At 45.1% G+C, this 14,128-nt stretch overlaps 1 protein-coding gene across 4 annotated transcripts in view; it reads left to right on the forward strand.

Moving 5' to 3' along the window:
• The window catches only part of TPX2 (TPX2 microtubule nucleation factor), a 29,469-nt gene extending 16,719 nt beyond the window's left edge, over window positions 1-12,750 (forward strand). For 3 of the 4 annotated variants that reach the window (XM_083146611.1, XM_083146612.1, XM_083146613.1), the window contains 7 exons: window positions 320-536; window positions 716-814; window positions 9,338-9,511; window positions 9,599-9,745; window positions 9,833-9,944; window positions 10,245-10,432; window positions 12,368-12,750. In XM_083146611.1, coding sequence (XP_083002737.1) covers window positions 320-536; window positions 716-814; window positions 9,338-9,511; window positions 9,599-9,745; window positions 9,833-9,944; window positions 10,245-10,432; window positions 12,368-12,478 — 1,048 coding nt within the window. In that variant the 3' untranslated portion in view covers window positions 12,479-12,750. The remainder of the gene's footprint in view (window positions 1-319; window positions 537-715; window positions 815-9,337; window positions 9,512-9,598; window positions 9,746-9,832; window positions 9,945-10,244; window positions 10,433-12,367) is intronic. The other variant, XM_083146614.1, reaches the window with a different exon arrangement.
• The last annotated feature ends 1,378 nt before the right edge of the window (window positions 12,751-14,128 follow it).

Genomic DNA, 14,128 nt, shown 5'->3' on the forward strand with positions numbered 1-14,128 from the left:
TTTGGTTTATAGGAGGGCCAGACACTAGAACATATTCTAAACTAAAAGAAAAACGTATTACTTTGTAAGACTAGTGATCGCCAGACCCAAAGAAAGTAGCATTTGGAGTGTTGGATTGATTTGTAATGATGGAACAAATGAACATTCAAGTGGGGATAATTGGCGTGGGGGCTATGGTATTCATCAGATGACCTGTTTTCTCTATAGTGGTCCCTGAGTGCCAGGTTTACATATTTCATGAAGTGGTCTAGCAAGGTAATGGGTGCAGTTGACTAGGGATGGATATCTTCGATTTGACTTTTATCCCTACTCTCGCTAGGTATAAATTCAAGGCCCAAGAGCTGAACACTAAGATGCTAGAAGGAGTTCATATCCTTCCAAAGAAGACTCATGTTAAAGAGCCCACCAAGCCCATTGGTTTCAATTTGGAAATTGAAAAGCGTATCCAGCAGCGTGAGAAGAAGCCTGAAGAGGAGGAAGAGACCTTCACCTTCCATTCCAAACCATGTCCTACCAAGATCCTAACTGATGTGGTGGTGAGTGATCTAAAGCCTAAGCCACAGAGGGTTGTTGGGTTTTTTTTGGGGGGGGTTATGAAATCTGTGTTTTAAGACTTTTAAAATCACTTGGCATATTGTCCTCAACACCAAGGCTAAATAGGTCAAACGCTAAGCTACAGCTTGGTTTCTCAGCCCCGTTCCAATGTCTTTTGTAGGGGGTTCCAGAAAAGAAACAGATGCCTGTTACTGTCCCAGAGTCTCCTGCATTTGCTCTGAGGAATAGAGTGCGTGTGCAGACATGGAATGAGGTGAAGGTAAGTCTGGACTAAGCTACATTCTTGTTACCGGCTGAGTATCCCTTATCCAAAATGGTCGGGACCAGAAGAATTTTGGATAACGGCTTATTCCATATTTTGGAATATTTTTATATTCGAATGATATCTTGAGGTATCTTGCATTTATGTTGTACAGTGATCGCGAAAAACCCCCCAAAATGATGGGTCCCTGGGACCCCTCACTTACAAAAATCGGGGTCCTACTTGACCTTTTCTGGGTCCCAACAGAATAAAGCCTCCTCTCCCCATCCCCAGCATGGCACATACAGAAGCCTCCTCCTCTCTTCCATATGGCATATACCCTGAGCCTATTTTTTTTGGTAAGCAAACATAGATTTGGGCACCCCAAAATTGTGGCTATTGTGGGTTGGGGGGTAATCAATTGGCAATTTGCCCACTCACATAAAGCAAGATACACATATACTAGAAAAAGGCATAATGTCGGAATAGGGACACCTGTGCTGCAGCAATCAGGATTCTGCCCCTGTCTATTGTTTCTAGAGCAAAATTAAAAGTAATGGCAGCAGGAACAGGAGGGATAGGGTGAGTGAAATCCCAGCAGAGTCTATAGGCTCCTCTCCTACAGGCAGCTCTGCCTGTTAAGAGGTAATTGATGAGCTGCAGCCTCTCTGCCAGCCGTGCAGTGAGGGGAGGAGGGGACAAGCGGGCCAATAACAGCCAGCACTCAGAGCCTGGAGGAGGTGACAGTGACACACAAGAGAGCAGCACCGCGAGATAGGAGAGGAGGAGCGAAGTCTGCAGCCCGAGTCCTGCTAGCAATAAATCCCCTTACATGACACAGCCAAGCAGCCTGCTAAATGGACCACGCACCCCTCTTACCTCTACTTCCTGCCCAGGTCTGCTCCGTCCTCACTGTCACACCTCCTTGGTTCTGGCCCCCAATGCTGTTTTCAGTTCCTCGTGCTCCGTCCTCACACCAGCTGCAGCTCTGTTCCCCTGCTGAGCAGCTGCTTCTGATGTTGGCTCCAGCCATCTGTTGTTGAGTCACAGTGCAGGAGCCAGCTTACGCGGCTTCCGTGCACTGCAGCCTATGACTCTGCGGTGACAGGGACCCTTTCATTTTTGCGCCCAGCAGATGTGTGAAGCGGCCGTCACACTGTGTCTTCTCCACATTTGCATCACAACTGAGGGGGAAACGGATCCCTCCGCCCTTGTCACACATTTTAACACGGCTTGCACGCCGAAATGGGCGGAGCGAGTCCCAGGGGACCCAGCCATTCATAAAAAATGAGTCCCTGGTGCTCAAAAGTGGGTAAAATACTCGCTATAGCGAGTATTTGCGAACCCTGTTGTATAAACACATCAAATGCATGAAATACACACAAATATATTTTCTCTTTCAATGGTCCTGGTGACACAGCTCAACACTGGGATGTAGGAGGGTCCGAAGGAGCCAGGCACCTATCCTAAAGTTTTAGAGGGTAGGCTCCTCCCCTACTGCATCCCTGGACTCTTCAGTTCGTGTTAGGTGCCCACTGGAGTGGGTGCTATTCTAAAGGGCTGCAGGAGCAGCCGAAGAATTAGAGTAGTTAGGGGATTTTTATTATTTTATTAACTTTTACCCTAGCTAGGTAGGCACAGTGTGAGGATTCTCATAGTGAATCCTCACACTGCTTGCGCAGCAGGAGCTGACAGAAGCGCGTCCTGTCAGCTCACTGTGCACAGGGGAGACGCTGTCTGGTCTCCCTGTGCAGCGCTTATAGCCTTTTCTAAAAGGCTGCCTGGGCTCCGGAGTACCCTGAAACCGGCTCCACGCTTAGGTGGGGATCATGGGGGACAGGCGCTCCGTGATGGCGGCGGCCATTTTATGCGGAGCTTACACGCTGAGCTCCTAGATGAGAGGACAGCAGCGTTGTGACAGGCATGTTCCAAGTGATCCCCATTTGAGGGGGAGACACTGGAACTAGGAAATCCTACCTAAGGAGCGGCTTGCTGGGGGTGGTTGGCGCCAAAAGGTCACGGACCCCGCAGCAGCAGGGACCTGTGGTCTCTTCCTTCACTCTGACTTTGGCGCCTTTCAGAACGCTTGCAGCGGAGCTGAGCTGGCTTACTGATCCTGGCAGAGTGACTTGGATTTCCTGGGCATCGCTTCCCCGCAGTTGAAACCAACAGACAGATAAGTGATTGGGTGCATTGCCTCTGTATAAACGCTTGTACATTGTTTGCACTGTGTATACTGATAGATATACTTTTATCACTTGCGTCATGTCTGAGCATCAGGCTGTGGTTTTGGGGGAGGGAGCCCTTAATGCACTGAGCGCGTGCAATGTTTGCACACAAAAATTTGTCCCTGAGCAGATGGCCAAGGGGGGCTTATGTATTACTTGCGCTGATGTGAGACCCATGGGCAGTGATCCCCATAGGGCAGAGCATATGGAACCTGCGTGGGCCAGGGCCCTAGGCAGGTCAGTAAACGCTTTGGTGCAGCTTTTGGACAGGCAGAGTGATGGGCTGGTAGAATCACAGAGACCTATGCCATCATCTCAGCAGTCGTCTGGCTCCTTGCCTCTTACCCAGGCAGATCCTGCACTTATCCAGGTGATGCAGGATACTGCAAAAGGGATTAACAGGTTCAGTGAAATGCTGGACAAAATGGATGATGTGGCAGGGACCCCTAGAAGGTCTTATGCCTTAACTACTGTGGTAGATGAAGAGGAAGGAGAGTATACTGACATCCCCTGGGATCAGGGTGATGATTTGGAAGAGAACTCTGCTGCTGGTATAGAGGATCTCATTATAGCTGTGAAGCAGGCTTTAAAGCTGACTGTGGAGGATAAGACTCCTGTTAAAGGTGTTTTTAAGCGACAGCGGAAGGAGGCTGTTACTTTTCCTTCAGATGAGGGGTTACAGGAATTGTTAGAAGGGGCTTGGAAAACTCCTGATAAGAGGCTTCAGATGCCTAAGCGATTCCTTAGTCTGTACCCCATGCCAGAGTCTCATGCGGAGCTCTGGGAAAAGGTCCCAGTTGTGGACGCTTCAGTGGCACGTTTGTCCAAGGCTACTGTATTACCAGTACAGGGCGGTGCAGCTTTTAAAGATTCTGTGGATAAAAAGCTGGAGGGAAACCTCAAGGCTATCTTTGAAGGGGTGGGGTTTACCTTACGACCCCTTATTGCTTCAGCCTGGGTTTCTAAGGCCATGATAGAGTGGGCTGGTGAATTATGCACCATGCTGCAGGCTGACCCGGGTGCATTACTGCTGGCAGAAAAGATTAAGGCAGCAGCAGAATATGCAGTTGAAGCAGAGGAGGAAGCTATTAAAATGGCAACCAGAGTGTCCACAGTCTCCATTAATGCCAGGAGAGTGCTTTGGCTAAAAGCCTGGGAAGCAGACAATGAGTCCAAGAAGGCTCTGGAAACATTAGCCTTCAAAGGAAAGGTACTCTTTGGTACCGAATTAGAGGAGATTATAAAACAGGCCACAGGCGGCAAAAGTACATTCCTGCCGGCCTCCTCAGCAAAGCAGACGTCCAGATTTTCTGCTTTTAAGCCGTCCTTTCGGCCCTCCCCTAGAGGTGGTGCGTCCTTTCGAGGACAGTCTTTCAGGGGAAGGTTTCAGCCCTCTAGAGGCAAGACACAAAAGTCAAAATTTGGCTCTTTTCACAAGAAGCCTGCCAATAAAGGAGAGGATAAACCCTCTGCATGACTGTCAGGGGCTTTGCCCGACAGTGACAAAAGTGGGCGGGCGTCTCACGCTCTTCAGGGACGCTTGGGCTTCTCTAGACCAGGATGCCTGGGTGCTAGACATCATAACACAGGGTTACAAAATCCCTTTCAGAGGGCCACCTCCGAAGAGGTTCATTCCCACATCCTTACCAAAGGAGGCACGGCTGCGTACAGCTCTTGTGAGAGCAGCGCACTCCCTTTTGGAAAAAGGGGTGGTGACACTAGTCCCCAAGACAGAGTGGAAGAAAGACTTTTACTCCACGCTGTTCCTGGTGCCCAAACCAGACGGGTCTTTCAGACCAATACTAAATTTGAAGTCTCTAAATGTTCATTTATGGGTAGACCATTTCAAAATGGAGTCTCTACGGTCAGTACTCCTGAGTCTGGACCAGGGAGAATTTTTGGCGTCCATGGATGTCCAGGACGCATATTTGCACGTTCCTATACACCCGGAACATCAGACCTTGTTGAGGTTTGCCATAGGAGACCTGCATTTACAATTCCGGGCGTTACCCTTTGGGCTAGCAACCGCGCCAAGGGTATTCACAAAGATAATGTCAGTAATGGCGGCGGTGCTGAGGCTCAGGGGAATCACAGTAATACCCTATTTGGACGATCTCCTGTTCAAAGCAGAGTCAGCAGCCATGCTGCAGAGTCACTTGGCAGAGGCCATCAGTTTTTTGCAGGCTCACGGCTGGATTTTAAATTTGCAAAAATCTCAGTTGGTACCGTCACAAAGGCTCCAATTCTTGGGAGTCATACTGGACACCCATCTTCATCGGGTATTCCTCCCGGAGGTAAAGGCCAGGGATCTGGTCACCCTAGTCCAGGAGATTCTCAGGGCTCAGAGCATTTCAGTATGGAGGTGCCTCCTGGGGAAGATGGTGGCGTCATTCGAGACGCTTCAATTTGCCAGGTTCCACTCTCGGAGGTTCCAATGGAACATTTTGTCAGCTTGGTCAGGAAACACTTTGACCATGAAATCCGAGATGATAGTGCTGTCTTCGGACACCCGAGAATCTTTGAAATGGTGGACAGAAGTAGATTCCCTTCAGTGGGGTCGGTCATTACAGACCTGGGACTGGTTGATAGTAACTACCGACGCCAGTCTCAGGGGCTGGGGGGCAATAGTCCTGGATCTCAGGCTTCAGGGCCTGTGGACGGCAGAGGAATCAGCGTTACCAATCAACATATTGGAGCTAAGAGCTGTCTGGAAAGTCATTTCCTTGGCGGGAGACAGGTTACAGAACTTCCCTTTGAGGATTCAGACCGACAATGCCACGGCTGTGGCGTATCTGAATCACCAGGGAGGTACACGCAGCAGATTGGCCATGTGGGAGGTATCCAGAATCTTCCTATGGGCGGAACAGAATGTTCCAGCTGTATCGGCTATATTCATCCCAGGAATAGAGAATATAGAAGCCGACTTCCTGAGCAGGGAGGAGCTCAAGGAAGGGGAATGGAGCTTACACCCTCAGGTGTTTCACCAAATCACTTCGATGTGGGGAACTCCGGATGTGGACCTGATGGCATCCAGGATCAACCGTCAAGTGCCCAGGTTCTATGCCAGAACAAGGGATCCACTAGCGGAGGCAGTGGATGCCATGACTATTCACTGGCAGGGAGATCTCCTTTATGCATTCCCACCAGTACCAATGTTACCGAGACTTCTGAAGAAAATACAGGGGCAGAAGGTTCCAGTGATCTTAGTGGCCCCAGATTGGCCAAGGAGATCCTGGTACTCGAGGCTTCAGAGGTTGTCTGTGGACTCATGGCGTCTACCTCTGAGACCAGACCTTCTAAGACAAGGCCCTTTCAATCACCTGGATTCAGATCGATTGATTTTGACGGCCTGGCTATTGAAACCACCATTTTGAAAAGAAAAGGGTTTTCTGAGGCAGTAGTACAGACTATGATAAAAGCCAGAAAAGCTGTATCTTCGGCAAATTATTATAGAGTCTGGAAGACTTACATTCGATGGTGTGAGAGAAGAAAGGCTCATACATCTCATTTTAAGCTATCAAGAATGATGGAATTCTTACAAGATGGTTTTTCATCGGGCCTAAGCCTTCAGTCACTGAAGGTGCAGATTTCGGCCTTGTCCATCTATTTCCAGAAAAAGATAGCCATTTTGCCGGAAATTCAAACCTTTTTACAAGGAGTATCCAGGTTGAAACCTCCATACAAGCAACCAGTAGCACCTTGGGATCTATCACTGGTTTTGGAATGCCTTCAAAAGGCACCTTTTGAACCTTTAAGGTCGGCTGACTTTAAGTTTCTTACGTGGAAGCTAGTGTTTTTGTTAGCAGTAGCATCTGCTAAAAGAGTTTCAGAATTGGGAGCTTTGTCATGTAAATCTCCTTTCTTAATTTTTCATGATGACAGGGCTGTTTTAAGAACAGTGCCTCAGTTTTTACCGAAGGTGGTATCTACCTTCCATTTAAATCAGGAGATAGTTCTACCTGTGTTTCAACCCCCAGAGGGTTCTAAGAAAAGGGACAAGTTGAGAACTTTGGATGTTGTGCGTGCCTTACGCATATATGTGGACAGAGTGAAGAGTGTCAGGAAGACTGACACATTGTTGGTATTGTATGACGTACACAAGATTGGTTGGCCTGCATCTAAGCAGACTATTGCTAGGTGGTTGCGGTCTGTGATAGCCTTTGCATACACCAAAGTGGGTAGACCAGTACCGGCCAAAATAAATGCGCATACCACCAGGTCAGTTGCCACCTCTTGGGCGGTTCGACATGGGGCCACAGCTGAGCAGGTTTGCAGAGCTGCCACTTGGTCATCTGTTCACACATTTGCCAAATTCTATAGATTCCATGAGTTCGCGTCGGAGGACGCATCATTCGGGCGAGCAGTGCTGAGAGCTGCAGACCTGAGCGTACCCTCCCAAAGGACCGGCTCTGGAACGTCCCAGTGTTGAGCTGTGTCACCAGGACCATTGAAAGAGAAAAAGGGATTTTTGTAAGAACTTACCGTTCGAATCCCTTTCTCTGATATGGTCCTGGTGACACAGCGATCCCTCCCTTACGCTCAGTAAGTATGCCAGAAGTTTCATGATGTTCATGTTAAAATGGTTAAAAGTTAACAGTTTTCTGTTATAAAATGTGCATATAATATGTGCAGGCGTTTGTACTGAGTTAATGTATTCCAGTGGCTTTGAAAGATGAACTGAAGAGTCCAGGGATGCAGTAGGGGAGGAGCCTACCCTCTAAAACTTTAGGATAGGTGCCTGGCTCCTTCGGACCCTCCTACATCCCAGTGTTGAGCTGTGTCACCAGGACCATATCAGAGAAAGGGATTCGAACGGTAAGTTCTTACAAAAATCCCTTTTTATTTGTGCACGAAACAAGGTTTTAAAACATGAAACAAGTTTGTTCTCAGGCACTGAATTTGAATGCCACGCAATCATGTACTTGCACATATTTAGTGCCAGTTACATGTTATTTCCCCAGTAGTGCCAGTTACAGATGTAGCCAGTAGGTTTTTAGCAAAAAAAATAAAAGTTCATTTTGGAGACTATGGTTTTCGGAATAATTTGGATGAGGGATACTCAACCTGTACTTTAACATGATATGTGTTTTTTTTTTGTTGTAACACATCTATTCATTGTTTATGTAATGAGCACATCACCCTTCGCCACTCATAGCACCTTGTGGACGTCTGCTTATGATGTCATACTAGTGCACCTGCTGTAGTGGTGTGCGGGGCTCCGTAGAGCATAATGGTGAACCACTGGTATAAATATATTTCATTGTTCACTGCATCTCCCTCCAAGTCTTGATAAAAGAACCTATGGCTATGAAACGTTGACCACAATTTGGAATTTTATTTTTATTTTTTCCGGGGTGGGCTATAATTTCAGCTTGGGTGCCATTTAACACTTCCAGCAAATATTGGAGGGCCGCAATCCAGCAATAGGGGGTGTGGTCACAAGGGGGGGGGGGGGTCTTTGAATGTATTTTAGCACTCCATATACCCCTTTTACACATCATGCAACACAATAGTAGGCCCCTTATACTTGCCCCTTACATTTTATTATGCTGCACAGATTGAGCCAAAAGTCACAATATGCCACATAGAATAAGCCAAAAATCACATGGAACATAGGTGTGATCTATTTTTTAATCCATAGAAATGGCTAAAAATTGAAGATTATTGCATTATACATTGATGTTCAATGAAATTTTATACTGTTGTAGTCTTCCTTTGCAATAAAAACCACTTTAAAAAAAAAATATCAAAAAATCACATGGAATGAGTCAAAATTCACGTTATGCCACACAAAATGATCCAAAATTCACATTATGGCACCCAGTTTGAGCAAAAATTCCACAATATGCCACACCAAATGATGCAAAATTCTGTTATGTGGTGGGTGGGAGGTTTCAAGTGTAAAGGCTCCCCTCCACTAGTGCAATTTGGAACGTTTTCATCTGACTCAGGGCAATCAAATCTACCTCCATTTTACATTACATCTCCCCAGGGATGTAACTAGAGCTTTGTGGACCCCATAGCAACATTTTTCAGGGGCCCCCCCATACACAATAGTAATCGGCACATGTGCCTGTGGCTCCAGCAACACTGTATGCTGTACACTGCAACACTGTACACACCTGTACATTACGCTCTCATTCATACATATTACACACACTGACCCTCCCTTTTTTCCCCTCCCCCATACACTGTGACCTGCCTGTTTTTAGTTGGAACCTATCCAGTCTCTTGTTTATACATTTTTCTATGTTCTACAATCTTTTCTTAACCTCTTTTTTTTTTTTTTTTTTTTTTTTTTTTTTTTTTACAGGAAGAGCCAGCACCCATCCTTAAAGCCAACCCAGTGCCTCATTATGGGGTACCCTTTAAGCCAAAACTGGAGGAACTGCGGCAGGTTGAGCTATGTCCTTTCTCCTTTAGTGAACGTGACCAACATAGAATGGAAATAAAGGAAAAGAAACTTGACCAGCTCCGGCAAGCAGAAGTATGTATGAGCTATACAGTTGGGCGCCATTTTCTTGTTAAGGATTTAACTGTATAAAAGGTGACTTTCCCTCTTTTTGTTCTGAAGGTTCCTAAATTCAGGGCTCAACCGCTACCTCATTTTGATCAGATCAGCCTTCCTGAGAAAAAAGTGAAGCCACTAACCCAACAAGAACCCTTTGATTTACAAATTGATAAACGCGGGGAGTCCAAGTTACAACGCTGGAAGCAACAGGTTGGAGCCACATAAATCCTCAATATCTAGAATAACATTATTGAAGTAATTGGGTTTAATGCAAAGATCTAATTGTATCACTCCCAGGTAAAAGAAGAACTAAAACAGCAGAAGGAAATGTCCACATTCAAGGCACGTCCCAACACTGTGACACACCAAGAGCCCTTTGTGCCGAAGAAGGATAGCAGAATATTGTCAGGTGAGGAGCAAATTTAACAGGTATTAAATATTACACTACATAGCGCTCCTTCGTTTCACAAGTTGGGTGAGGTCCTATTAAAACATAATCTCACACTGTAATCTTGAAATTGGTTTAATATGGGATTACACCATTTAATCGGTGGTTATGGTTTAAACCATTGTGTTGGGTTCCCTATAGTTGGGTGTGACTTATGTGTTTACGTTGCTCTACATGGCCCATTTTGAAACCCATCACCTACCAGTGGCACTTTCCTTTCTCCTTGTTGCACCAATTTTATCCTTTTGTTTCTGAACTTAGAGAGCCTTTCTGGTTCCATAGTTCAGGAAGGTTTTGAGTTGGCAACTGAGAAGCGTGCCAAAGAGCGCCAGGAATTTGAGAAGCGCTTAGCAGATCTGGAGGCTCAGAAAAGTCTTCTAGAAGAGGAAGAACGCAGGCAACAAGAGGAACAGGAGAAGGAAGAGATCAACCGGCTGAGGCACGAACTGGTAAGTGGCCCATATGGCAGTGGGAATAGCTCCTTCATTGATGGACAGCTGGGAGCTCTTGTTGGGGCTGTTTAGCAGGGGTTGGGTAGAGAACATATCATTTAGAATATGATTGATCACCCTTTAGACTCCATTATTCATCTGGATAACCATTTAAGAGTTTTAAAAACCTGTCGACCTTAATCAATTAGATGCCAAATTAATCAATTAGATGCCAAATTTTTCAGCACCTGTGCATCTTTTTTTTTACATTGAGTCTAATTTGCATTTTACCTATTATATTAGCGTGCCCGTTTTTTCGGCTGTCGATCCGTAAACACGTGGCTCGGCGAATTACTCGGGTAAAGGAGGTTTTTTTTTTTTTTTTTACCTGCACCAGTTTTTGACATTTGTCTTTTATTTTTTTTAAGTCTCGTTTCGCTGGTTCATTTTCGGCTTTCGTTTTTATTAAAGAAAAAAAAACCTGCAAGTCAGAACATGACTAAACTATCCAAATATAGTAGCAAATGAATAGGTCATTTTTTTTCCCTCTCCTACATTAAATACTACCCCTAGCCTGCTTAAAGCACATCTGATTTCTGAATATTTAGTATCTAGCACAACTGTAGCACTTGCTACAGGGACCTCTGTTACTTCTTACCAAACTACAGCAATCAGACTGTATATACATGACATCAGCAAAATTTATATTCGGCAGCAGTGAAGTCTAGAAAAGGTGTTTTTTTTTTTAGGGTACTTTGCTAATTTTGGAAGATTAAGGGGCATCAGGGATATATGAATGATGCATATATCAACTCAAACTACTTTTGAATTTGATTCAAATTTTTGTCCTGCATTATTAGATCTTTTGGTTAATGCACTCGTTCCAAAACTGATATCAAGGCACATAACAGTCCAGGTTTTAAGAATATCCATCCATAAGTATTTATTACAGATTATACAAACTGCACAAGCATTTAGGTTTGAGAGGGGCATGTCCAAATGCAAAAATGACTGCTCTCCAGCATCTTGTGGGCTACATGAAAGAGCAGTCCGTATTTAACCTGCAATGTTTGTGGCTTGTCTAGTTGCACCATTACATTTTTGGTTTTGCCTTACTCACACCTTAGAATCATGCCTACTTTGGGCAGCCATAGCTGGATGTAATAAAGAATAACTTATTCGGTACTTGTGTATTATCATGGCGCCCATCGCATGCCACTAATTAAGGTATGCGATGGGACCCGATTTTTGGGTCCAAAGACCCGCACTGTACATTGCAATGCGATTTTTAATTGTACAAGCACCCTGATGGGTGACTACTATATTAAATGCACCCCCATTGTTAATGTCAACCCGAAGCGTGGCAAGCCCGCGAGGGGCGGCGGTAAGCGTCCGCCGACTTTTTCATACCCCCACTATCCACGTCGGCGTGGAGTTGATTCTAGATAGTGTGGCGAGGGGCTGCGGAATACATGTGAAAGAATCCGCGGGGCTCGCCACGCATCGGGCTCGGTGGCTCGCTGCACTCTCCACACTATCTGCAATCAACTCCACGCTGACGTGGATAGTGGGGGTATGAAAAGGTCGGAGGATGCGTACTGCCGCCCCTCACGTGCTCGCTGCACTCGCCACGCTTCGGGGTGGCGTTGATAGTGGGGGTGGCGTTGATAGGGGGGGTGCATATAACATAGTAATCACCCATCAGGGTGCCTGTACAATAAAAAATCAGGTCAAATCGCATTGTATGCGATCGGATCGCATGCGATGCGATCAATACGATGCCCTACGATGAAAACCGTGATTATACACAAGTACCACTTATTCTAATAATTAAATGAAACGTGATGCATTTGTCCCAGTCTGCTTCCGGTCTTGCTTCTGAAGTGTCTGCAGGTTATAATGTAATCCCCCCCCCCCCTTTTTTTTTTTTTTTTTCTCTTCACACCTCCATAGGTACACAAGGCTCATCCAATCAGGAAGTTCAAGCAGGTGGTACTCAAAACAAGTGATGCTCCTCTAACAATTCCCAAGACTCCCAATTTCTCAGATCGCTTTAAGATTTAACAGCTGGCATTACATCTGGAAATGTTCCCTCTTCAACTGAAAGGGTCTTGGTTTAGCTGCCAATGTGTGTGGAGGGGGGAAAAAAGTTCATTTTAAAATAGTATTTTCTTGGCAATGTGCAAGTTGGTAATGGGGGGAGATGTAAAGTCTTTGTAAATACTAGTAATAACATATTTTAATTTCTGTTTTTAAACACTTTGATTAGTGTATTTTTTTTTTATATGTATATAATAAACATCACCCTGTTAATGCTGTTATTAGCAATGCAGTAATTTGGTGTTCTGCGTATTTTCTTTCCTCTTACCCACACATGATTGTTACTTCTATGTGGCTCTCAAGGAATCATCTCAACAGGGCAGTTTATTTATCATGGTGGTAAATGTAGTCGGGTGATTGCTGCTGTCAGTGTGTCTTCAATCCTCTTTTCATAGAGTTAATGCATCGTACCCACTAGCCAATTGTAACTGCATATAATGGGGGGGATTTTGCAGCACGGTGGCCCTCATTAATGATGTGCTTCATGCTCTGCATGCACGTACACACTGGATGATAATCATATCACTAAAATTAGTGATCTTGTGAATGATATCGTCCAGTGTGTGCGCACCTTAAGTCTGAAGATTGGACGATGGGCATATCCTTTCAACTACAAATATTTAGATGTAAAATGGGTGAAATCCTGTATGAATATAAACTTAACCTTGACAATAGACAACCAATAGTGTTGAGCGATTTTAGAAATATTGTTACATATTGCAGGTTTAATGTTGCAGAACACCGAGCTATCAGGTTGATTATTTTTCTGTTTTCTTAACAGTATATACTTTTGCATGCCATGTAATATCTGAGGTCTAATTCCCACAAGCTCAGGCTTCCCAGAGGACTGGCCTTGAACATCAAGTCTAGCAAAACCCCTCAAGCTGATTTGGTATGTGTATGTACATAACAGACAGCTGACTAGTCAGCCTAGTGTGTACCCAGCTTAACCGTGCACACTCTGCATTCTCCATGTTCAGGAACTGATAATCTAGTCATTGCTGACACATTTTATCGGTCAACAGGTGGTCCTAATTATTTGACTTCTGTTTCTCTGAGGAGACCTCAAACCTGAACTGTTGGGTATCTTATCAATAGCATTTACTGTAGCTGCAAGGACAATAGACCAGACTTCAGTTTTCGGCAACTCTCAGTCAAATGAGTTGAGCAATATATTAGGCTGAGACATATTTTCCAATGTAGTCACACAAATGCTTAAAATATGTACATTGCACAACACAAATGTCACAAGGCACATTTCATTCATTCTGTTACATGTGCAAAGGAAGTAATGTTCAAGTGTGACCATTTATGCAGCCTATTTACTGAGGCATGTAGGACCGCTCCAATGAGTCATGTGACAGTCTGGTTGTGCAGCACTGTGCGTGCATTATACTATTGTATAATAAGGTAATGACCAAAATTGCCCGTGTGTGTGTGAATAGACTGTGATGGAGGAGTGCTGGGAAGGGGTTTGGTTGGATTGACAGTAAGTAGTGGAAGTAATCTCTCTGCTATGTTGGTATGGAATATATGGATGTTCTAGTTGTGTACTCAAAACTATATAAATGGGTGGGTGTAAAGGCCCATACACACTAGACGACTTTCAGCTGA

The sequence above is a fragment of the Crinia signifera genome, chromosome 6, assembly GCF_055691185.1.
Source record: "Crinia signifera chromosome 6, ASM5569118v1, whole genome shotgun sequence".
In the NCBI taxonomy this organism is placed as follows: Eukaryota; Metazoa; Chordata; class Amphibia; order Anura; family Myobatrachidae; genus Crinia; species Crinia signifera.